The 22,351-nt window shown below is 47.0% G+C and overlaps 1 protein-coding gene across 4 annotated transcripts in view; it reads left to right on the forward strand.

The window, feature by feature from the left end:
* The window catches only part of AP2B1 (adaptor related protein complex 2 subunit beta 1), a 75,191-nt gene that overhangs the window by 32,513 nt on the left and 20,327 nt on the right, over positions 1-22,351 (forward strand). For 3 of the 4 annotated variants that reach the window (XM_014254992.2, XM_005525834.3, XM_088066116.1), the window contains exons 11-17: positions 600-765; positions 1,257-1,355; positions 4,163-4,422; positions 8,349-8,541; positions 17,788-17,829; positions 19,563-19,709; positions 20,945-21,090. In XM_014254992.2, coding sequence (XP_014110467.1) covers positions 600-765; positions 1,257-1,355; positions 4,163-4,422; positions 8,349-8,541; positions 17,788-17,829; positions 19,563-19,709; positions 20,945-21,090 — 1,053 coding nt within the window. The remainder of the gene's footprint in view (positions 1-599; positions 766-1,256; positions 1,356-4,162; positions 4,423-8,348; positions 8,542-17,787; positions 17,830-19,562; positions 19,710-20,944; positions 21,091-22,351) is intronic. The other variant, XM_014254994.2, reaches the window with a different exon arrangement.

Here is a 22,351-nt window from a genome sequence, read left to right on the forward strand (position 1 = left end):
CTCAGCTTATTTTGGTTCTGCAGTAAGGTTTTGTCTCTCAGCCACATAACTACTGCAGTGTTTTTCAGCAGAGACTTCATGATCACCTAAAAAATAATGTGGGACATGCCAGGCTACCCTGGCAATTTCTGCTGTCAGTGTCAGAAATTCTCTGTATGTGGGGATACCCACACATAGGGGTAGCTAAATTAGTGTGGGATATTGTGTGGTGTACAGTAAAGACTTGGGGGGAGTGTAACACCCAGTTCAGAGTTACCAAGCTGAAGCCTCCAGCAAGGCTGCAGGATCTGATTCAGACTCATAATTTGAACTGTTTAATCAAATATTCCCATTAGCAAACAGAAAGGGAGGCAGCTTTATCTTGAACTCCACATCCGTGTGGTCTTGCTGATGGATTAAACTGCAAAGACCCTGTGAGATCTCAGTCCTCAGCTTTGGGAATTAAGAAAAAAATAGTTGAATGAAAATGCTGCTTGTTGTGTAGAAATACAAGACATGAATTCAGTGCAGGATTCTCTGCAGAATGATGTGGGCAGAAATGGAGTAAAACAAATCCACCCAGTTCACCCCAGTAATCCACCTGTACTCTGACAAACCAGGTATGAGAGCATCATTGCCACTCTGTGTGAGAACCTGGATTCCCTGGATGAGCCAGATGCCAGAGCTGCCATGATTTGGATAGTGGGTGAATATGCTGAAAGAATTGACAATGCAGATGAGCTGCTGGAGAGTTTCCTGGAGGGTTTCCATGATGAAAGTACTCAGGTAGAGTTGCAGTGTACATTTTATCTGTAGTGTTTTGTGCAGTGTGTGGTGGACAGTAAATGTTTTTGCAGTGGTCAGACAATACCTGTCAATAAAAGCTTCAATATTGGGCTAAAGTAAAACTCCTGGGAATCTGCAGTTTTGCTTTGTTATTTGTGTCTCCAAAAATTCTCTGCTTGGGAGGACAAGACAGAACTGGAGGGGATTCCAGAGGTTGCATATTTATTGGGGGAATGGCTGTACTGGGGACCAGAACTTAGGTGGGGTTCATCACAGTATGACACAAACCTCAGCCTGCTGCTCAGTGACTTGTCTGTGAAAGCAACAGGCAAGAGTCTGAGTCTCATTATACTGGGTTTCACTGGCAAAGAATAGTGTACTGCTGTGAGGAAACTGAAATCTTATATTTTATATCAGCAGAGGATGTGGAGACTTGTGAGACATTGTTGAGTGGATGAATTTCTAATCTCTCCTGTGCCCACCTCTCTTAGGTGCAGCTCACCCTCCTGACTGCAATAGTGAAGCTGTTCTTGAAAAAGCCTTCTGAGACACAGGAGCTGGTCCAGCAGGTCCTCAGCCTGGCCACACAGGTAAGCCAAGGTATCCAGAGCCCTGCAGACACTCTGCTGGCCTGCTGTGTGGTGTCTCCCATCTGCCAGGCCAGGCAGCTTTGCAGTAGATTGGATTCAAGGGTGTTCACTTCTGTCCCAGAGAGAGACTATTTAAAAGCTGCTTCATGCCTGTTGCCATCTGGAATCTGCTTTCTCCTTCTTAGCTCTTGCTTTATTTGAATTCCTTCCCCATTCACTCACTAAATGGAAAGTTAGGGACAGTGTAGAATTATCAAGAAACCAAAATTCTTTCTCCTTGAAGGTGGCTTGCAGTTAAACATCTGGAGCTGTAACAGAGGGAGAGAGCCCGGCAAAGACTTTGTTCTGTGAACAGCAAAGTTTAAGCAGTGCTATGAAAAGGAAAGAACTGAAGTTTGGGGTTTTTCCTTTGTACTTGGATGCTGTCAACCAATGTGGCAGCTTTGCTGGAGGCTGTAGCAGTGGGTTAAGATCATGGATTCATTATGCATGAGGTGCTGAGTTATGAGCTCAGATCACTGCAGGCAAGGCTGGGCTTGAGCTGGCAGACACAACTGCTGTAGCTCTAGAGGACAGAAGTGGAGATGTCCTGGTGGCAGGGGTGGGTAAGAGCTCCGCTGATCTTCTTACGCTCCTTGGCTGCAATGACTGGGGTAAAGTACCCAAAAAGAGTAGCTCCTCTCCAGACCTGCTGTGTCAAATTATAAAAATAGTCTGCCAGCTGAATGGGCTGTGATTGTTTCTGAGCAGAAAACCTGGAGTCAATCATCAGCTGGCCTTTTTCATCCTCTTTGCTACAAGAAATCACAGCTGTGGACTTACTGCACTTAAACCTTTTATTCATTCCTTTGGGGAGTTGCACTGGTCAGCAGCAACAAACCCATGACCTGCTTTTCTTGCTTCAAAACCTGCTATTAGGTAGGATATCTGAGCTGCTCTTCAGAGAGGAGTGGGCCAAGGGCAAGCTGTTTGCCTGAGCCAACAGAAGAAAGGTACTAAGTGCTAAAACCCACTGTGCTGAGTCACAAAACATTTAATGGCACCCTTGGAATATAGCAGGCGTCTAGTTTTTTTTTCTCTGTTTGTCACAAATGTTGATTCAGTCTGGCTTTTTGTATTTTATGTGAATAATAAGTCAATGTAGGATAACTGGCTGTAAAACACTGAAAAACCTTGTGCTTCAGGATCTGATTTCTAGGTAGAGATGGTGTTTTTCACTTGAGTGGGAGAATAATTACATGTGTGTTTCTTTCCCCAGCTTAGGTATTGTTGCACTTTGAGTGTCTCTGGGCTTGTCTGCACAGCTGCACAGACTGCAGGTGTGGTTGTAGCAGGTGCCAGCTTCATCCACTGAATAAAAATATAGTAAAAATAGCAGTGGAGCAGCTGGGGCTGGAAGAAACACAGGAATTGAGGTCTCAGACCTCTGCATCCCCACTGCTGTTGCATGGGTGGGGAGCTGAGCTAGCCAGGGTTCACTGGTGTTGCTCCACACACGTGCATGCAGACCCTGGAAAGGGAAGAATTGGGAGAGAAACTGGAAGATATTTGAGCCTCTTGTTTCAGCAGGTTTACCCATTTCCAGTGATTTTTTTTTTTGGCTGTGAGAAGAAACAACCTTGAATCTGGAGGTGCCTGCAAGTAGGAGAGTGTGGCCTTTCATGTGTGCCCTTGCAGAAACCCTGCCTGATCCTGAGTGCAGAGTCTGGGAGGGATTGTTAAGGGTGTAAAGAGTCCACAATTCTACCATCAAACAGAGCCAGCTCTGCAGAGATAATGTGTGAGACAACAGAGAGATTAATTTAGGACCTTACAAGCAAAATGAGCTGAGCTCAGTCTCATTCCAAGAAGAGGTCTGAGAATGTCTTGAGGCAGATGGCAAATGCAGGTTCTAACAGGGCAGCAGCAATGAGAGCACAGAGTAGAAAAATAAATGCCAAGAGGAAGGCTGGTGAGGTGTACAATATTCTGCTGGAATTTTGTCAGGGGGGAAAAGACCTCAAACATTTATCCTGTTATTCTGCTGATGTGAGGATTAAAAATCCAAGCTCTTGTTTCCATGAACAGTTCACTACAACATAAAACCACAACACCTCCCTCTCCCTAGAACATTATTCAGCAAACCATTCCCACTCACTTTGCTGCTCTGGGCAGAGCTGCTCAAAGATGAGAGAAATAATTAGCACTTCATGCAGAGGCAAAAGTATCTGCAGTAAAACAAGGGTATTATTGACAGCTGGAGAAGTGCTGAAGTACCCTAAGAGTGTGTATCATTAGCATCTCTCCATACTTCATTAGATAACTAAAAGGCAGGATAAATAAGGTCTCCTTTGCTATGAAGAATATGGCTTATTAAGATGTGGCTCTGCAGCATCTTTTTTGTCCAGCAGTGCCCTTGGCTAAGTCATATTTCCAGGAATCTTGGATCATTATGCAGCATTGTGTGTCTGCTCTTAGTGTGTAACACTCATTGCCATTCATTTTCTCTTCTCTGGACTTCTCCTAGCACTTAGTGGCAGGAAGGTTTGGAAAGCAGTTGGCAGTTCAGTGGTTTGGGGCAGTTGTGGGGTGTAAATCCTGGGCTTTTTCCTCCCTGAACATCTGAGCAGGAAGCCAGACTTGTTCTCGGCTCTTATTTTTAATTTTAAGATGTTCATCTCAACAAGCAGCTTGTAACATCATTTTGAAATTAGTGGCTGCTGGTTGGTTGGGGGTTTTTAATCCAGCAGAATCACTGCTGGAAGAATAAAGTGATTACAGGCATTGGTTCACCTCAGACCCGTGAGTGATGCATTGCTTTGTCTCAGGATTCTGACAACCCAGACCTGCGGGATCGTGGCTACATCTACTGGCGCCTTCTTTCCACGGATCCAGTGACTGCCAAGGAAGTGGTGCTCTCAGAAAAGCCACTGATTTCTGAGGAGACTGATCTGATTGAGCCAACCCTGCTGGATGAGCTGATCTGCCACATTGGGTCTCTGGCTTCCGTGTACCACAAACCACCCAACGCTTTTGTGGAGGGGAGCCACGGCATCCACCGCAAGCACCTGCCAATCCACCATGGGAGGTGAGCTCAGGCAGCCCTGGGGATCACGGGCAGGGTTGGTTGTTTCTTTCTAGAAAACAGTCCAAAAGATGCCAAGATCTTTTAGAACATCCTGGTGGGATTTTATTGATAGTTTGCAGGTCATTCATGGAGCCGTTACAAGCAGAATTTAATTCTGGGTGTGGAGTGTCCAAATTCCTGGGTCAGAAGACACAGGAAGTGTCAAAGTTCCTGTGTGAGGAGAAGCTGTGATGTTTTTTGAGAAGACATTGGTTATAAGTGCTCTTGACATGAATTTGAATAGAAAAGCAGAAGCTTTGGATGACTGGTGCAAGGAGGACTAGAGTTGAGAGCAGGCATCTTTCAGAAGATGATTTTGCAGGAGCTTTGCTTCAGCAGCAGCAGCTCAGCTTTATGAGCCTGTCCCCTGGCTTGCAGTATCACTTTCCTGGAACAGGCAAGCACAGGGATCTTTCACTGCTGGAACACGAAAAGGAGAAGGATTGGTAAAACTCCCTTTCTCACTTGGTGCCTGTAAAGCAAGGGAAGTGCAAAAGCCATCGAAGCCCCATCACTGTTAGGGCTCAAAAGAAGATGGGCAGGCTGACATGGTCTGTCTGACCTCTGTGAGGTGGGGGAGATGCTTTGGCTCACTGCCTGGTGCTTCAGTGCCTCCCTGGGATGACAGTTCTGGCAGCCCTGCAAGAGCAGGCAGTGCCTCAGCCCCATCTGGGGCTGTGTTGCTGTTGGGCCTGTTCCCATGGTCCCTCCTTCAGGTGAACAGTTTGCTATTTGCACTAGTGGTATTAATTACAAAAATGAGTGTATTTTGCAGCAAGAGGCAGAGTAGCCAGGCTTACCTCTTAATAATATTCCCAAAGTGACATTTGGAGTGCTATTTTTTGCTGTTGCACTGATAAATCAGTGTGCGATGCTGCTTCTTTTCTATTTTCTGACACCACTTCTCTGCTATTCTTAGCAGCTAAAGCTATTTCTGTGGTGGCTGGCTTTGGGAAGCTGAGTTGTTTTCTCCCTGCCTATGAAATCGAGTCTGGCTGCGCTGACCCAGAATCAGCAAGTACAAATGTACCAGTTAAGAAAAGCGGTGGCCAGTTTCCTACCTCTCCTAATTAAAGATTTGTCTCAAAATGAGCTGGTTTTTGGTGTTACCAGCCTTCCCGTACACTGTTGTTCCAGGTCACTACAGCAAATAGCATTTTAAGGGATTTAACTCAGAAAATTCAGCTTTTTGAAGGAGCAGTTGATTATCTTCTTGCATGTAGTGTCTGTGTGCTTTGACTCTCATTGCCCATGCTCAGTCTGATGACCTTAAGTATTTCCTGATTTTGGCGGAACCATTGCTTGATAAAACCCCCAAAAACAAACCCCCAGGCCTCAGTCAGCAGTGTAAGCTGGGCTCTGAGGGATGCTCAGCAGAGTGTGCTGCACACTGATCACACTGATGCAGGGATAAGTTTTAAAATGTGTGGGCTTAGTTTAATGGCACAGAAGGGTTCTCTGATGGGAGCTCACCTCAAGAGGCCTCATTGTGGAGGTTTTCTGCATCAGTTTAAGGCAAATTAAGGGTGTCCAGTGAAAGATAAGTCCAAACAGTGAGGTGAGGTGATTTTCTGTACAGCTCCTGCACTCCAGTGACCATTCTGGTGGCTGATCCTTGTGGTGGAGACTGATGGTGCTGTGAGATGGGAATGGAGAGATGCCCACAGTGAATGTGGTTTAAGAGGATCAAGGCAGCACTCCTTGAGTGATGCTTCCCTGGGTATAAACCCAGGAGGAGTTCTGGCTGGCAGAACTACATGATGGCATTTTGATTCATTTCTTTTCCATTCAGAGCACTGTAGGGCAGGTTTCTTGCAGCTCTCAGCTGATGGGAAGACCCATTGAACAACTCACAGATGGTGAAATGTTCCTGCCTCTTCAGTGAGCCCAAGTGTCACAGAGCTGCAGATGTATCCTGAGGGTGGGGGAGAAATCTGATGGCTTGGCAGTGTTTCCTCGTGTGGTGGCTCCTACCACCCCTGCTCATCCATAAATCAGCTGGGAAATTTGGGAAGATATTAACAGGGCTTCTGGGAGAAGCAAGTCTGGGTGGACTTGGGCAGGAGTCTCTATTTCCCTGTTTCACAAGTGGCTGCAGGAGACTTTTTATTCTGGCTCAGGCTGTGCATCCCTTGTGACTCCAGCATCTGGGAACTGCTGGAGACTGAACTCACAGGGCCAAATCTCCAGTTCCCAAGGCCAAACCCAAGACTGTAAGGGGGAAAGCTTGTGTCAAGGCTTTTTGCCCTTTTTAACCCACATATTCTTTAGGAATCTGTTTTCTTTCAAAGAAAATGCAAAGTTGTTTCTAGGAATCTCTTTTAAAAATTTTTTTACAAATGGAAGTCTGGGGTTTTGCTTTTTTCAAACAAACCAACTGAGCTTTGTCTTTTCCTAATTTTACTGGGCTTTGGGGCAGCAGCAGTTACACAAGACACAGAGGGATTTCTGTGTCTCCATCAGGAGAAGGATGAGTAAGTGTTGAAGGGGTGGAGTGTTAGAGGGATTATATCCTGGGAAGGAACCGAGTGGTTTGTGATGTGCCTCTCTCAGAGAGGCTGTTCCTGTTCCCAGGCTGGGGGTGGGAGTGGATCACAGTCACCACCTCTCCTCAGGAATGCTTCAGTGAGCACTTCAGCACACTCAGCACTCTCCCTGCTGAAGGCAGCAGCAGAAAGGACAGCTAATATTAGTGCTATTTGGGCTCTAAAGCTTTTAATGCAAAGAAGCTTTCAAGCCTTTCTGCTGCTGCCTGGTAACTTATTCATCCTGCACTCCTCGTGCTCCATCTTTTCCTCCTGGCACTGGGATTGGGAGCAGCTTATACTCTGTCACCGAATCTTTCCTCTCAATAGCTGAATAAGGATAAGAGAATTTTGGCTACTCAAAATCAGAAGCTGCAGTGCTTGCAGAACAGCCCCAGGGTTAAACACCTTGTCAGGACACTAATTCCCACAGCAATTGTGTGCACTTACCTGCTGGCTGCAGTAATGTTAGCTAGAAATCATTTTATCAGTTACTGCTGGAAACAGGATATAAAATGGATTTTAATTATCTAAAATATGAGCATTTCTGGATTTAAAGAATAAATACATTGTAGTGACTTTTCCAGGAGCTACAGTTATTTTTTTACCCTCTCCTTGTTATCAAATTCAGTGACAAGTGAATATAAAAGATATAAAAAGTAGCCAGACTGCATATGATGATAAATTTTGGAAGCTGTACAATGAGTGTTTCTAGACTAGTAATTAGCATGCCTGCTAACTCAGAGGAAAGGAAATTATTGATAGAAGGGAGGAATCAATTTTAGATTGAGTTTTTCAATTAGGAAAGACTGATGGACCTTGTTGCTGGTCAGGAGAAGGTGATTAATCTAGATCTGAGGGAAGTGGCAGAGTTTGCACTGGCCAGAGTAAGGGCTCAAGTGTTTTATCAGTGTTAGATCTCTGAGAAGATCTGGATTATTTATTTTTCCCTGTGTTTTCATGTAATTCTCAGGCCAAATTACCTCTGTTGGTTTATTCTGAGGTAGGATAGGAAATGCTTATTTTCAGTTCTGTAGCCCATGTCATACCCATGGCTCTCTGTTTTAGAGGGGGTCTCTGATCCTCGGGGTGGGTAGGATTCACCCCTTGCAAGATTCCCTTTGCTGGGCTGAAAACCACATACAATGAAGGGAAAATCTTCGTGCTCAAAGTGGTGAAGAGCCACATTCCATGACCCTGCCTGCTGCAGAGCAGTGGCCACGGCAGCTGCTGGGACCACCTTTGGCCTGGCTTCTGCTGCTGAGCCACCCCTTGCTGTGTTTTCCCCGTGCTGGGAACCTGGAACTGGGCACCAGAGGTGACTGATATTTGTCTTTTCTGCTTCTTGTTCTCCCCCCACAGCCCTGATGCTGGTGACAGCCCCGTGGGCACCACGACCACCACAAACCTGGAGCAGACACAGGTCATCCCTTTCCAGGGTGACCTCCTGGGGGACCTCCTCAACCTGGACCTGGGGCCCACCGTGAATGTGCCCCAAGTGTCCCCCATGCAGATTGGTGCTGTGGACCTCCTGGGAGGAGGGCTGGACAGCTTGGTAAGCAGCATATCCTCTTTAGCTGATGGGAGATAATTGGAGCTGTGCTTATCTCTGCAAAGCCTTGATTGTTTGTGCTTTTAATGCTCAGTGAGCCGAGCTCCCGGTGCTGAGTCCTGAAACTCCAGGAGGATTTAACCAGAGTTATTGTACCAACTTTCAGCAGGCTTTTCTTGCTCTACAATGAATGCATGCTGTAGAATCCCCATGGTCAGTGGATATATTTGTTCTGTGCTTTTTCTGTCTGTAGAAGAAAACCAAAAAGTTGCTTTAAGGATGTAAAAGTGTTTCGCTGCTTTCTGTTTGAATCAGGCTCCCTTTCAAGAAGGCATTTATTCCACCCAATTCCCAGCCCTCCTTAATTTCAGTGCTCTCAGGCTGTGACCCTGTGTCATCCCATTTGTGTATTCTCCAGAGCGTGCCATGGTTTAATATGGGTGACATTTTAATTGCAGTGAGGTCAAGAGGGAGCTCTCTGTGCAGTCCTCCCTGTGCCAGAGCTGCTCACAAGGTACCTGCCCTGGCACTAACAGGGTCAGGCTCCAGTGGGAGCAATCACACCTCCCCTCTGCTCTGGGGAGGGAGCTGGGCACGAGCTGCAATGAGAAAATCACTTAGCAGGGAGCCAGCAGCAGGGAAGAGGTCAGTTCTGTGGTTTTAGGCTGGTGGCAGCCAGGCAATGAGGATTGCTGACTGTAAGGGTCAGCCTGGGAACTGTGCCCAAGGCAGGGAGCACAGCACACAGACACCCAGCTCCCTGCTGGCTTCCCCACAGGGGGAAGAAGCTCTCCTAGGTTTATTTGCACCATGTAAATCAAGTAAGACTTCTCCAGGGGACACAGCTGGGTGTTTTTCAGACTTGGAGTGGGTTTGTCTTGCTTTGAAGTTGGGCTGGATTATCTCTGCCTGGTTCAGGTGCACTTTCAATTGAGTCAAGCTCTGAATAACAGAGGTAGGAGGCAGCTGGATGAACCCCAATTCAACAAATCCTTATTAGTCAAATATATGTATTTTTTAAGCTTACTAAAGCAAATGTCAAACACATTTCTAGCTCCAGTGCTTCATGGCCTAATGAGCTGGAGACAATCTGGCCCTTAATGGCACTGGCACTCCCAGAGGGCAGAGGTGCTGTATGCTCTGCACTCTCTAACCAGAGGTGGTTGGTTAGCAGGGACACTGCTCTTGCTGGGGATTAGCAAAATGGTCAAGCTGGACTTGCTGGGAAAGCAGGCAGCGAGCCCAGAGCAGTGACCTGTGCAGCCTTTCCCTGCCCTGCAAGTCGTGCCTCTAAAACTGGGAATTAAGGCATTGCAGAAGGTGGTGCTGCCTGTGATTCCACAGGATGGTTTGCACTTAAATTCCTCTCTGCTGCCTTCCAGGCCTCTCACAGTAACCCTTTGTTCCTTGTTAGTGTCACACAAATAAATGGACACAGTAGAACTAGAACTTGGTTTTGGGAGAAGAGCTGGCTCACAGCTAGCATTAATGGGCTTAATGTAGTGACCTGCTCTGCTGGTGCAGCTGCTAGTTGAAATGGTAGCAGGCTTTTACTTAATATTTTTCTCAAGCCTTAGGTACATCAGTGGGGTTCTGGAGTGTGATCTGACAAAATGATCTGTCTGGATGGGGAGTAGCTGTGCCTGGGGCTGCATTGCCAGCTCTCTCTCAGCTGAGTAGATGAGGAAGCACTAAAAAAAAAAAAAAATCTGAGTCCTGGTGTGGTTTTTGAAGGTGGATATTTTCTGTTGGAGGGCTGTTCTATCAAAACTCCAGCTTTTCCTTCCCTTGGTCAGTCTTATTTCTCAGGTAACAAGTGACAGGATAAGAGGGAATGGCCACAGCTTGTGCCAAGGGAGGTTTAAACTGAATATTGGGAAATCTGTCTTCACCAAAAGGGTTTTCAAGCAGTGGAATGGGCACTAGGGGAGTGGTGGGCTCACTTAAAAATGGTGCAGATGTGGCACTTGGGGAAGGGTTTAGTGGTGGCCTTGGCAGTGCTGGTGGAATGCTGTGGAGGTCTTTTCCAGCCTAAATGAGTCTAGGATAATAAGCTTAAGTAGTGAGTGAATGTGATCTGTGTGTTTGTTGCTGTGGGCATGTGTTTCACCAGTCTCAAGCTGGGTTAACCCTAACCTGGTATTACCCAAATTGCTGGGAGGTGTCCTGGGCTGCACAGCTTGCCAAGAGGATTGGTATTTGGTTCTCAAATGTTAAATCACGTTTGTACCGTGCCAAAATCAGTCTCGAACTGCAGATCCCACAGGCCTGATTTCTGTGTGTGGGAAGGAGGTGAGACACATCCCAGTGTGCCCCTTGAAGAAGGGCTGAGCTTTTCACCCTTGGCCAGGGATCAAAAACACCTGGGGGCTAGCAATGCCTGAACTGTTCTGCTTTGAAATATCCCTTTCTGTTACCCTTTTAGTGTTTTTTAAAGCATTTCTCCCCCTGCTTTGTTGGGCAGACTGAGGCTGCACACTCTGTGAGTCCTGTGAGCGCCTCAAAGGCAGCTGGAGGTCTGCAAGAGGCTGCTGGCAGGGTCTCAGCCAGTTTGTCACACCCACTCAGTGACATCTGTTGACCCCCTCTTCTGGGTCTTGGAGGGGGTGTCTCATCACAGGGATGTTCTTGTAGTGAAAGTCCCAGTGGGACTAACCCAGAAAGACCAACAGCAGCGTTAACTTCCATGGAAAATGCCATTCTGTATTTCCATTTCTTAAACTGTGGGGTTTTATTTTTCTTCCAGGCATTTAAATAAAGACTGAGTGGTGTAAAACTGCACAAACACCAAATCAATATTGTTGGTTTGAATTGTCCTTAGCATTGCCAGATATTTTTACTCATGACCAGTGAGGCTCCAGCTGCTTGCGAGGTTAATTTCTTTAGTGAGTAAATTTTATTTTATCTCCACAGCGAGTTCTATAATTGGTTTTAAATGTAACATGCATACACAGATGCTGAGCATGTGTTAACAATTAAAGAGAGGAGGGAAAGGATCTTTGGTACAAGAGCACTGCTTGTAAGCAGAGCAGTATTGCTGTAGGACTTTTGGAGAGCTGTTTTCTAGGGAACCGATTGTGGCACTGTTTGCCACCATGGGCAGATCTTGTTCTTCTCTGCTCAATTTTCTTTTTCTATAAAAGTGTAAAGCAACTAAGCCCACTTTACAAAACTATTTGGGATCTCCAGCTCCACAGTGTAAAGTCACTAATAGGGGAGAAGCAAAACCCGTGTGAGAGCACATTGCTGCTGCAGCTCTGACAGAGCTGTTCATCACAGGAGCTGGAGCTTGATGCTTTTTTCCCCTCAACTAGCTGAATTTCATGCAGGTTACAGTCACTCTCCCAGCTCCTGTGCAATGGTGCAGTGCTTTGCAGGATATCTGTCTGTACTGACGTGCTATTTTTGCCTTGAAACCTTTTTGTGTGTTCATTTGTTCTGCAAATGCACCGAGCATCAGAGCAGTGTGGGCACACAGAGCTCCCTGGGAGCCCCTGCATTTTATGGGAGCAGGGCACTATGGCCAGGAGCCAGCAAGGCTGGCTGGAAACCCGGGGGCAGAGCAGTAAATCTGCAGGAGTGGACAGGCTTGGATTGTCTGTTATGTAAGGATTTTATTTAATACTCTAGCCGTTCATCTACAAGAATATTATTGATTCGAGACTGGCAGCTGGTCAGGTTGATTTATGTCCTGAACTGAAAAGCTGTTTGATAAACACTGAATATCCACAGTTTTCTGTAATGCCTGGACTGCTTTGGGCTGTTCCAGGTGGGGCTGTGCCCTTCTGTGTAATCTGGCTGGATTTAGGGGAGTCTGATCCCAAGACCCCAAGGGTCTGTTCCACACGATTCAGGGCAGTGTCCCATCACTACAGTGGGATGGAGGGTGGGAGCTCACCCTGAGCTCCAGGCACCACAGGCTCACCTTTCCTGGGAGGAAACCCCTATTCCAGCAGGCTGAAGTGCCTGCCTCATCCACAAGGCTGTGAGCAGGGGCTGCTGGTGTTCCTGCCTCCCTCTCTGGCTGCTTTCAAGTGGAGAATTCAAAGTCTGGCATCAATGGGCAGCACCGTGGAGTGTTGGGCTTGATTAGGGACTCACCAATGTTCTATAAAAAAAGCCCCAAAGTGATCTTCAGTCTGCCCTGGTGTGCCACATTCCTCTCCTGGCTCTGCAAGTGATTTGCTGTGCATAATCTTAAGAAAGTTACTTCATTTACCTTTTCCTGGAGCTAGAGTGTGAGAGTGGCTGTGCTAGGTCAGCCCCAACATCCATTTATGCAGTGGCTGTGATGCTTTCCCTGAGTGCTCCTCCAGCCTTTGACAAGGAGCTGGGTGACTTCTTTCATCTGGGCTGTGGAGGTTTGATGTGCTACAAAGGAATCTGTTAAGATTTTTGACAAAAGACACAAATCCATTGCTGGGGCAGGGCTGGTGTGGAAAAGGAGCTATTTTGGTGGGTCACTCATTCATATCTGATTCCAAGCTGTTGCAGCAGTCATAGGACTGCTAGATCTTTGGGACCTGCTCGTATTTTTACATTTTGGAGGACGAAAATGGTTCGGACTCAGTTTTGCTGATGGAGATGGCTCAGCAGGGCAAAGCATTAGCAGCAAGTGCAGTGCCCATGGTCCTGGCAGTGTGACCTGTCCTGCAGCAGCTTTGGCACAGCTGTCCCAGGTTTGGAGAGCAGCCCTTGTGCTCTGCAATCCTGGCTTGGTGTGCAGACACAAAATAGGCAGCAAACAAGGCACTGAAACACCTCTGTGTGAGCCACAGTGGTGTCTGCAGTGACATCCCTGCAGGCCATGCATGGTCTGTCCTGCAGCTCAGGGCTTAGCCTGCATCAAGGGGGCTGCCAGCAGCCCTGCTCTCAGCATCTCACCCCATTCCTGTTAGGTAAAGGCCTCCTGTTCCTTGCTGCTGTGTTCCTGAGTGCACTTACACCTTCTGCTCTGTGGTGTGAGAGAGCAAGAAGGCAGTTGTCCCCTGCTAACCCATAAATTGTGATCCACAAAATGCACAGCTGCCCTGGAAGCCTTGATTATGCTGTGGGAACAAGGCAAGGCAGTTGCTGAGCAGTGGTTGTTGAAGCTTCTGTCCCTGGCTCCACCCTCCCTGTTATTTTTTGGTGCTCCAAAAGCCTCACGTCATTTTGCAGAAGTGATTGTAGCCCCTCAGGATCACATGAACACTTCAGCAGTCACTTCATTACAAGCTGCTGTTAAGATGCAAATAAACCCTCCTAATGCAGTAACTCCAGCACTGCTACACTTCATAAGTCAGCAGAACTGCTTCCACTGGGCTGGAATTGCAGGGCAAAGGCTCTCCAACTGCAGAGCAGCTGCGGCACTGTCCGAACCAACTTGTGCAAAGTAAAGGTGCTGATGCAGTTTGGGAAAAGGTGCTGGCACTGGTTTTATAGATACAGGGGTATAGTATAGTATAGTATGGTATAGCCCAGCCTCTTCTTTAAATCCATGTGGCTGCTTGGGTTATGGCAGGATAGGTTTGGAGGGAATAAAGAGAATTGCTGGTTGAAGAACTTCTATGCCTTTGGGGGCTGAGATTCCCTATCCATCCTCTGCTCATCTCCTGAAGCTGGCAGCTCTTCGTCCTGAAGCAGAGGCTTTGTGTTCTTAAGCAAAAGACTAAGCTGTCAACTTCAGGATCAGGGGTTTGCAGTGCCATGAACTCCCTTGGGACCATCAGGAGCCAGCCTGTGTTCACCCCACCTTCACAGCAAGTCTTTCAGCCTGAGTGGGGCTGACACTATTAACGTGGGCCTTTTCCTGACTCTCCTGTAAGGCAGATCCAGATTGTCCTTCTGGCAGGAGTGTCTGTCTGCCCATGAGACAAATGGAAATGGTTAACCAGAGCTGCTAGTCCTGGGGAATTGCTTCAGCAGCACTTCACGCCTGACTAATATCTGTTTCTTTCCTTCAGCACTCTGCCTGTCACTCCAGATGGGAGAGGACACTCTGTGGGTAATTGGTTCCTGTTCCCTCTGTCTTCCTCCTTCCCTCTTACTCACACACATCACTGTTACCGTCTCTTCCATCACTCAGAGTTTGGAATAAAGTTATGATTTGGGCATCTCACAGGAGGGAAAACAGACCTGCAGTTCCTGAATGCGGAAAGCATCAGTGCCATGGCAGGGTGACAGGCAAGAAAAACAGAAAAAGAGACTTTGTGTGCTGCAATGGGAAGTGCAGCCCAGATCTGATGTGGAACTGAACAGTTCTTTATTAACTTCCCCCCTGTAACTTCTGGTGCAGTAGAAATGCTGTCTCTTCTCTCTTCAGTCTGGGCAGAGCCAGCTCTGCCCGTAGGGACCTGGAGGAGCTGCAGCTCCTTGGCGCTGGCTCTGCAGCTCTGGAGCACATCTGCAGTGCTTGGGCCCGAGCACAGGAACCAGGAGAGGCTCAGGCTGTGCTCTGCAGAGCCCTCCAGCCGCTAAAGAGGGGCTGCACCAGCTCAGATTCCTGGCATGGAAAAGAGATGTTGGGTCCAATCTGAAAACACACAGAGTAAATTCTCTGAACCAGTCAGGGGTTTTTTCTCCTTTTTTTTGAGAGCTAGAGTCTTAACTAAAGCAATAAATCCACATTCTACTTTCCCCCCCACCAAGGCCTGACATTTAGGGAAAATGGAAGACTTATGGATAGCTCAAGGAACCCCAATATGTCATTCCCTGTCCCTTGCAGCCAACATCAGTGTACGAGCTGCTTCGAGGTTGGGTTCCTACCCTGCAGCTCCTTCTGATGAGTGTAGTAGGAAATGGTAGAATAGTTAACATCTGGCTTGATTATGCAGAATTATTCAGTCATTTCCATAATACCCTTTGTAAAATGCTTGCTGCTTGATAAACCAGCCTTTCTGCTGCTGCAGACAACAGTACCAGAAATCCTCCATGCATACAATAATATCTGGAAATGAACTGGATTCTTCCTTTTCCCCCAGACTTTGCTGCCTGTCAATATAAAGCTTGAAGTTCATCTGCATGCAAGACTATGAATAAGGATGAGGTGTAATAGTTGCATTTATTACTCCTCAGTGAGCCAGTAACAAGATGTAAATGATCTGATATATTAATCTAAACCATGGCTTGGCTTAGAGAGCAGTCAATAGAACAAAACTCTGTCAGGCTGTTTCTGTGGGGGAGACTTGACAGTGTAATAAGCCTTATTTTATAAGCTCAATATTAATTGGATTTGCATCCTCTGACTTGCTTCCTTTGGTCTCTGACTGATCCTTCTTTTGACTTTGGAATCACTCACTTTTATCTGTTTTTTCTTGAGTCAGCTAAGCAAATCTGGACAGCCAGAGCCTGGGTTGCTTTATGGAGAGGTGGCTGTTGAAAAAGATGAGGAATCTCCTCTGCTTCCACCGTGGTCTCAAGTAGGGATAAACTGAGTCCCACACAGGAAAAAAAGCTCTTAGGGCCTCTTAACAAAAAGCAAATAGTGTGTGATTTGTTCTTTCCTAACACCTACATAGAGTGGTTAATGTTGCTCCTGTGGGGACTAGGGGAAGGAGAGGTGCCTGGGAATAGAAGAGAGATGCAGGGAAGTGCAGGGATTTGTCACATTTTACAGGTTTTATGGAGGCTAGTTATCATCTGGTAAGTCACTGTCTTACACCTTTGCTGCTCTTCTCAGGGCAATTTATCCTTTTTATCTGTGCTCTGATGGAGAGAGGTATGAAGCTTTATGGTATCTCTTGACCAGCATAAAGCACATTTGCTGTGAGATCTCTCAGGGAACAGGCTGGAAGGGATTAGAGCAAAGTTAATTTCCAAGTTTTTTGTGCAGAGGGAAAAGGTCAGAGTCTTTTTGGCTCTAAGCATAGGCACTCCTGGAAGTTTTGCTTCAGCTGTATGGTGCATTTGTTCAATATTCTGACACACCAGCACTTATTTGAACTGGAGCCTTTGTTGACCCAGTTTGTCACATGCTTTTTTAAAAGCAAACTAACTCCCCAAACCTTAATCAAACAGAAGAGGAAAACCATCTACCAGGTGAGCTGTGATGTTCTGGTCTGCCAGTCCAGACTTTTCCTCACGGAGCTGGCTCTTACCTCACCCCTGCATCATCCTCTGTGCTTGTTGTCAGGTCATGTTCCTTGTCTGAATGTGACCCCAAAAAACCCCTGTTCTAGGCAAAAAAATTACCCTGGTCCTCAGAAGAAAAGCCTGGGACAGAGATAAGCCTGGAGACGTCTCTGCAGTAAATAACCACTGCAGATCTGTGCTTGTTTCCTCCTGGTTATCAGTCATCTGTTACATGCATTTTAAATAGTCACAGGAGTGATGTTGTACTTGCAAACAGCGCTTGTAGCCAAGCCTTGGAGCCTGTCCTGATCTCTGAATTCTCCTCAGCGTGTAGAGTGATGTGGAGGTTTGAAAAATGGCCTTTGTCACTGGGAATGTGGTCTGGGTGCTTTGTAAAGGGAATTTGTGGGGAGAGAGCTTCTAGGTGGGCTGCAGAAGAGCCCCAGAGAGGATTTAGTGTTTATGGAGGGCTGTTTGAGTCACTTCAGATGTGACTGCGTAGCTTGGCAGAAATCAGTACTGAAATAGCCTGGTGCACCGTGAGGTCTCTTTGCTGTTGGAGTGCCTATGAGATGATGAAGCTGTTTTTTCCCTGTCTGAGGGAGGGGGGAGTATCTTCAAAGCCCCCTTCTCGGAGTTGTTGTCAGAGCCAGCACGGATCTCATTCTCTTTCTTCCTTGTTGTCGAAAGGAGCCGCGTGTCGGAGGAGCACAGCCAAGATGCATTGTGTTTGCCCCTGGTTAGTAGCTGTTCCCTAGAAAACTAAAGCTTTCAGGAAGCGAGCCTTCCTGTCAGTTTTATTTTTGTGTCATTTCACAGTTACCCCACTGGGTTTTGTGGAGCTGCTTGGGGCCTGCTGGCAGCAGCAGGGCTGAGGGGAAAGCACCAGTGCGTGAAACGTGAAGAAAGGAGGTTTTGGTGCAGACAACAGGCACAAGAAGGGATGGATTTTTGTTCTTACTAACATACAAAACACTCCTGTCCACAGTGAAGGCGTGGGGTAGTTGTCCAGGTAGCTCTGCTCACCCAGCAGCAAGCAGCCCCTCTGTTCCCTGTGCTTTCCCAGCACTGCATTTCCGTCTGTCCTGTACGCGGGAGCGATCCGTGCTCGCGGGCGCCCGGGCTCCACTCCGGCCGTCTGACACTTGGCTGAAATGATCTCGGTCTTCCTCTCCTCTCTCTCCTTCTCTCTTTCAGCTTGGCAGTGACCTTGGCGGGGGCATTGGAGGAAGCCCGGCAGTAAGTGCCATTCCATTTTTTTCCCCAATTTCCAAAGCTGCTCAAAGCTCATTGTTTTTCAGTGTAACTTCACCCGTTACGTGCTGGAAGGGGCTTCTTAAAGCCCTGGAAGATGTTTGTAAATGGATAAATGCAACTGAAACACACAGGTCCCCACCTATGTTGATTTGAGTCCAGCTGTCACCTGGGCTTTCCTAAGAGCAGCCAGGGCCAGAGCTGTTCACTGTCTCTGCTTAGCTCCTCTTCCTCAGAGCTTTTAGTTGGATCACCAGTGTCAACCCTGGCAGTGCCTCATCCTTGTGCAACTCCTTTAGCAGCTGAAAGGCCAAGGATGCTTATCCCTACTCACAAAGCCTGGTCTGTAACCCTGACCCAGTGTCACCACAGACTTGCCTGAACTCAGTGCTTTCTCCTCCCAAACCCCATTTAAGGTTTTTTGCCTGGACATCAGGGTCAGGTGCTCTGAGCTTTCCTACTGTGTGTGGTCAGTGCTGCCACCGGCCTCCTCCTCTGTGCCTGTGCTTTGGGAGTGTCCTCTTGCCTACAGCGCTTGCCAGGACATGGGACAGTTTCAGCCTGCTTTCAGAGCAGCCTTGGCTTCAAGCTCGTAGCAGCTTCTTCCAGAAAAGCGTGGAAAGGGAATGAAACATGGCTTGGAGATGCAGTGGGTAGGAGGGAGCGTGCTTCCAACCCATAGCCAGAAGTTCTGTCCCCTAGAAAGCTCCAGTCCCTCTTCCCAGGACTCTGTATTCAGTAATTCAGTGAGGAAAGCATAGTCAGTTCTGGAGGGAGGGCTTTTCAGAGACCCGTGTTATGGCTGCAGTCATTCTCTCTCCTCCTTTCCCTGCAAATCTGGCATTCCTTCCTTCCTTCAGCACGAGGGCAGAGGAGAGCTGATGGCACAGAACACCTGTAGATGCAGGCAGCCCACTGCAGGACATGGGAGGTGGTTCCCTGTGGTGGTCATACCTGCAAAGCCAGGCCTCTTCCCTCCTGGGCCAGCAAAAACCCACCAGGCAGTTGTGTCCTGGTCACTCTGCCTGTTTCTGGGCTGCTGGCTGGGGAGTCCTGTTCTCAAGCACAGCATTCATCCTGCTAGGAAGAGAACTTGGGAGTGTAACTTGAGTGTGACTGTCCCATCTGAAGCTGGGCACCTAAAGGTTAATATTCCAGCTCTGGTGCCCTCATTTAAGTCCTGGGAGGGAATGATTGCCCTTCTTGAAGGAAGGTTGTCCTCTGGCAGACTCTGCTTCATGTAATGAACCTTTTGGGCCCGAGTGCTGAGAATGCAGAGCTCTGGCTTTGGGTGGGAGTACACAACACGGTCATGACTCCCTTGCTATCTCTGGATATGCAAAATCTTGCAGATTCCTGAAGGCTGACGTAGTTGGGGGAAGGTTTGAAGCATTTGCTCTTTTCCCTGGGTTTATGTAGGGAAGCATATTGTCTTATGAGAAGGAGATATGGAGAAGAAAGATTCCTCTACAGTGGGAATAGATAACTGGAGCTATAAAAAAATGATGTGGAAGCTTGGTTGAGGTGACAGCCGAGCGTAGGGATTAGCTGCCAGGAGCTTTGGAATTCAAATGCATAATTTAGCACTATTGATAAATCAGTGGGGAAGCTGCAAATGGCTTTAAAATATTTAGGATATTGCCCGAGTTCATGGTTTATTTAATAAGCAGTGCTCACACGTGATGTTAATGAGTACCTGTTCTTTCTGACTCCTCCAGGTGGGACAGACCTACATTCCCACCTGTGTGCCAGCTGCCTTTGCCCCTTCTCCCACCCCAGCAGTGGTCACCTGTGGACTCAACGATCTCTTTGAGCTCTCGTCTGGGATAGGGATGGCTCCTGGAGGATATGTGGCTCCCAAGTCTGTACGTAAGGAAAGATGATCATCCCCAGTTTCTTGCCTTCCTTTGAGTTTCAAATCTGACATTACTCACCTGTCCCATTTATTGTGGGCTTCTGGTGCTGAAACTTCAGCTCAGTCCCAATAGGGGTGCCCTGGGCTTTTCCCAAATAGGGTAACCACGTGTTGGAGACCATGTTAGTTATTAGTTACACATTTCTGCCATTTTAGCAGTTCCCTCATTTTACTTGTGACAGTATTTCTCCAAAGAACGGCTTAGATAAGATCCAAGACTTTCAGCTGTGTCAGAGCAGCTTTCCTGCAGACCTACTTCTAAACAAGCTTCCCCAGGAAACTTGAGGGCCAGACAGAATTTGCAACAACTTTCCTAGCAGGTTTGTTTATTTGGAGGAATCCATCGTGACAGTGGAGATAAAATCATGTGGTTGGGATGATGGTGCTGCAGTGGAATGCAGAGAAGTGTTCTGTCAGCTACAGAGATCACAGAGGCTTTGGCTGAAGCATGGAGTTGGGATCATGAGATACAGAACATGGTTCTGGGAACAGCCTGTGGAGCAGCCACGGGGAACTCAGGCTCCTGAAAGGGAATAAACAAAAGTTAGCACTCAATTAGCACTCCATGGATGGAAAATTTTAAAACATCCTCTGAAATCAAAGATCTCAAGGTACTGCAGACCATACTCAAAAGATTTTGGTCCTTCCAATTATTGCACCTTATATAAAATCAGGTAATTTTGAGCTAAGTACTGCCTCATTTTGCACCACTCAGAACTGGGTCTGGGTTTTTCCCACAGAGGTGATTTGGGAATCCAGAACCCAACAGATAACAGTATCAGCCCTTTGATTTTATTTGTTCAAACTTTAGTATTGTCCTGCCTCTAATAGCCCAACCAGCCCTTGGAGAAGTCCAGAGCAGACTGGGTGAGTCTATTTGGTGTGATGGACACAAGCTGTCCCTGCTCTTGTGCTCACTGGTGCTGTAGTAATTTGATTTCTTCCGTGAGTGCTGTGAACAAATATGGATTAGGAGCAGCGAGTTTATTCCTGAGTGGTGAGCTCCATCCTTTCAACACCCCATGCCCCATCCTCCCCGTAGTGTTTCTTTTGCCTCTGTGGGCTCAGTGTGCTGATGGAGGTGGATTTCTGAGCTCAGGACTTCTGTTTATTGGAAAACTCGGCTTGTTTGTTGTTATCTTCAGGCCAGGCTGCTCACACTGAATGACATCTCTTGTGTTCAAGGTTTGGCTGCCTGCAGTGAAGGCTAAAGGATTGGAGATCTCAGGCACATTCAGCCACAGGCAGGGACACATCTACATGGAGATGAACTTTACCAATAAGGCTTTGCAGCACATGACTGACTTTGCCATTCAGTTCAATAAGAACAGGTAAGAAATAATTAGCAATGCACTGTGTTCAGCAGATTGAACGCTCCTGGGAAAGGAATTTGTGCCTACACTGCTAAATTTAAGGAGGGCTTGTGCTTAGGTGTATAATGCAGTCATGGAAATAGCTTGGATGATACAGCCTGACCTCTCCATCACACCAAAATTGTGTAAAAGGGCTGAAAACACAGACTGATAAATCTGAGAGGAAACAGACATCAGACAGTGCCGTCCTTCTCCCAGCTCTGAAACCATTTAACCAGGCATCTCCCCCATTTAACCTCGGTGGAGTTTTTCAGCAGCCTCATAAGTTATTAGGAAGGTTGGTGGGTTTAAAGCCAGTCAGTGCCCTGGGCAAAAAAAGAGCACAGAGAGGCAGGATCTGAGCTGCACAAGTATCAACCCATGGTGCCTCTGCCTCCTGACTTAATTGCTGTGCTGCCCCTCAGACTGTCTGGAAGCTCAGGGCTCCTAATAAAGCTGCTTGTCACTGAAGGAGCTGCAAGTTGGGAGCCTGTGACACATGTTCTCCCTGTAACAGGCAGCAGAGCAATTCTGTCAGAAGCAGGAGCCACTTGAAAGTTTAGAGCTTGGATGATACAATTCAGATTGTTCTTGGAAACCCATCTCAGCCAAAGGATGTGACATGGCAGCACAGCCACGGTGTCTTCCCACAAATACCCTTTCCAGAGAGCTTATCCTGTGGTTTGCTGTGTGTTATCTTCAGCAAGGACCAGGCTACTTCTTATCAAGACTGCAAAGAGTATTTTGTGACTGACATGTTCTCTATATTCCTTGATATCACTTGACTGGAAAAGGGTTCTCTTAATGAAGATCCACTGAACCCATCTCTTTAATCTCACTGTTAGCTTTGCAAATTCAGGATTTCTTGGGACGAATAAGATTTACTTAGAAAAGTCATTATGCTAAATAAGTCTAAGTAAATGTTCTCCCTGGACTGTCATATTTTCTGGAGAGTTTTGCTAAGCTGCTATGTGCAAATGTTTCATGCAGATTATCTTGGAAGAAAAGGCATTTTGTTTGTGATTTTTTTTTTTTCCCCCTATACATCAAGCTATGTTTTAGCCACACCTACATGGTACTTTGAGGATGTAGAAAGTTTAAATACTCTACAGTAAACCAGCAGTTTTTCATCTTGCAGCACAAGCTCCATATACAACCTACTGCTATTTACTCTTTTACAATTGCTATTCTCCTGTCAATGCTTTCCACTGTGCCTGGTGCATTAGAAAGAGCTGCAGAG

Source organism: Pseudopodoces humilis, chromosome 23, assembly GCF_049639895.1.
Source record: "Pseudopodoces humilis isolate 2021_Gansu_Grassland_sample_001 chromosome 23, ASM4963989v1, whole genome shotgun sequence".
NCBI lineage: Eukaryota > Metazoa > Chordata > Aves > Passeriformes > Paridae > Pseudopodoces > Pseudopodoces humilis.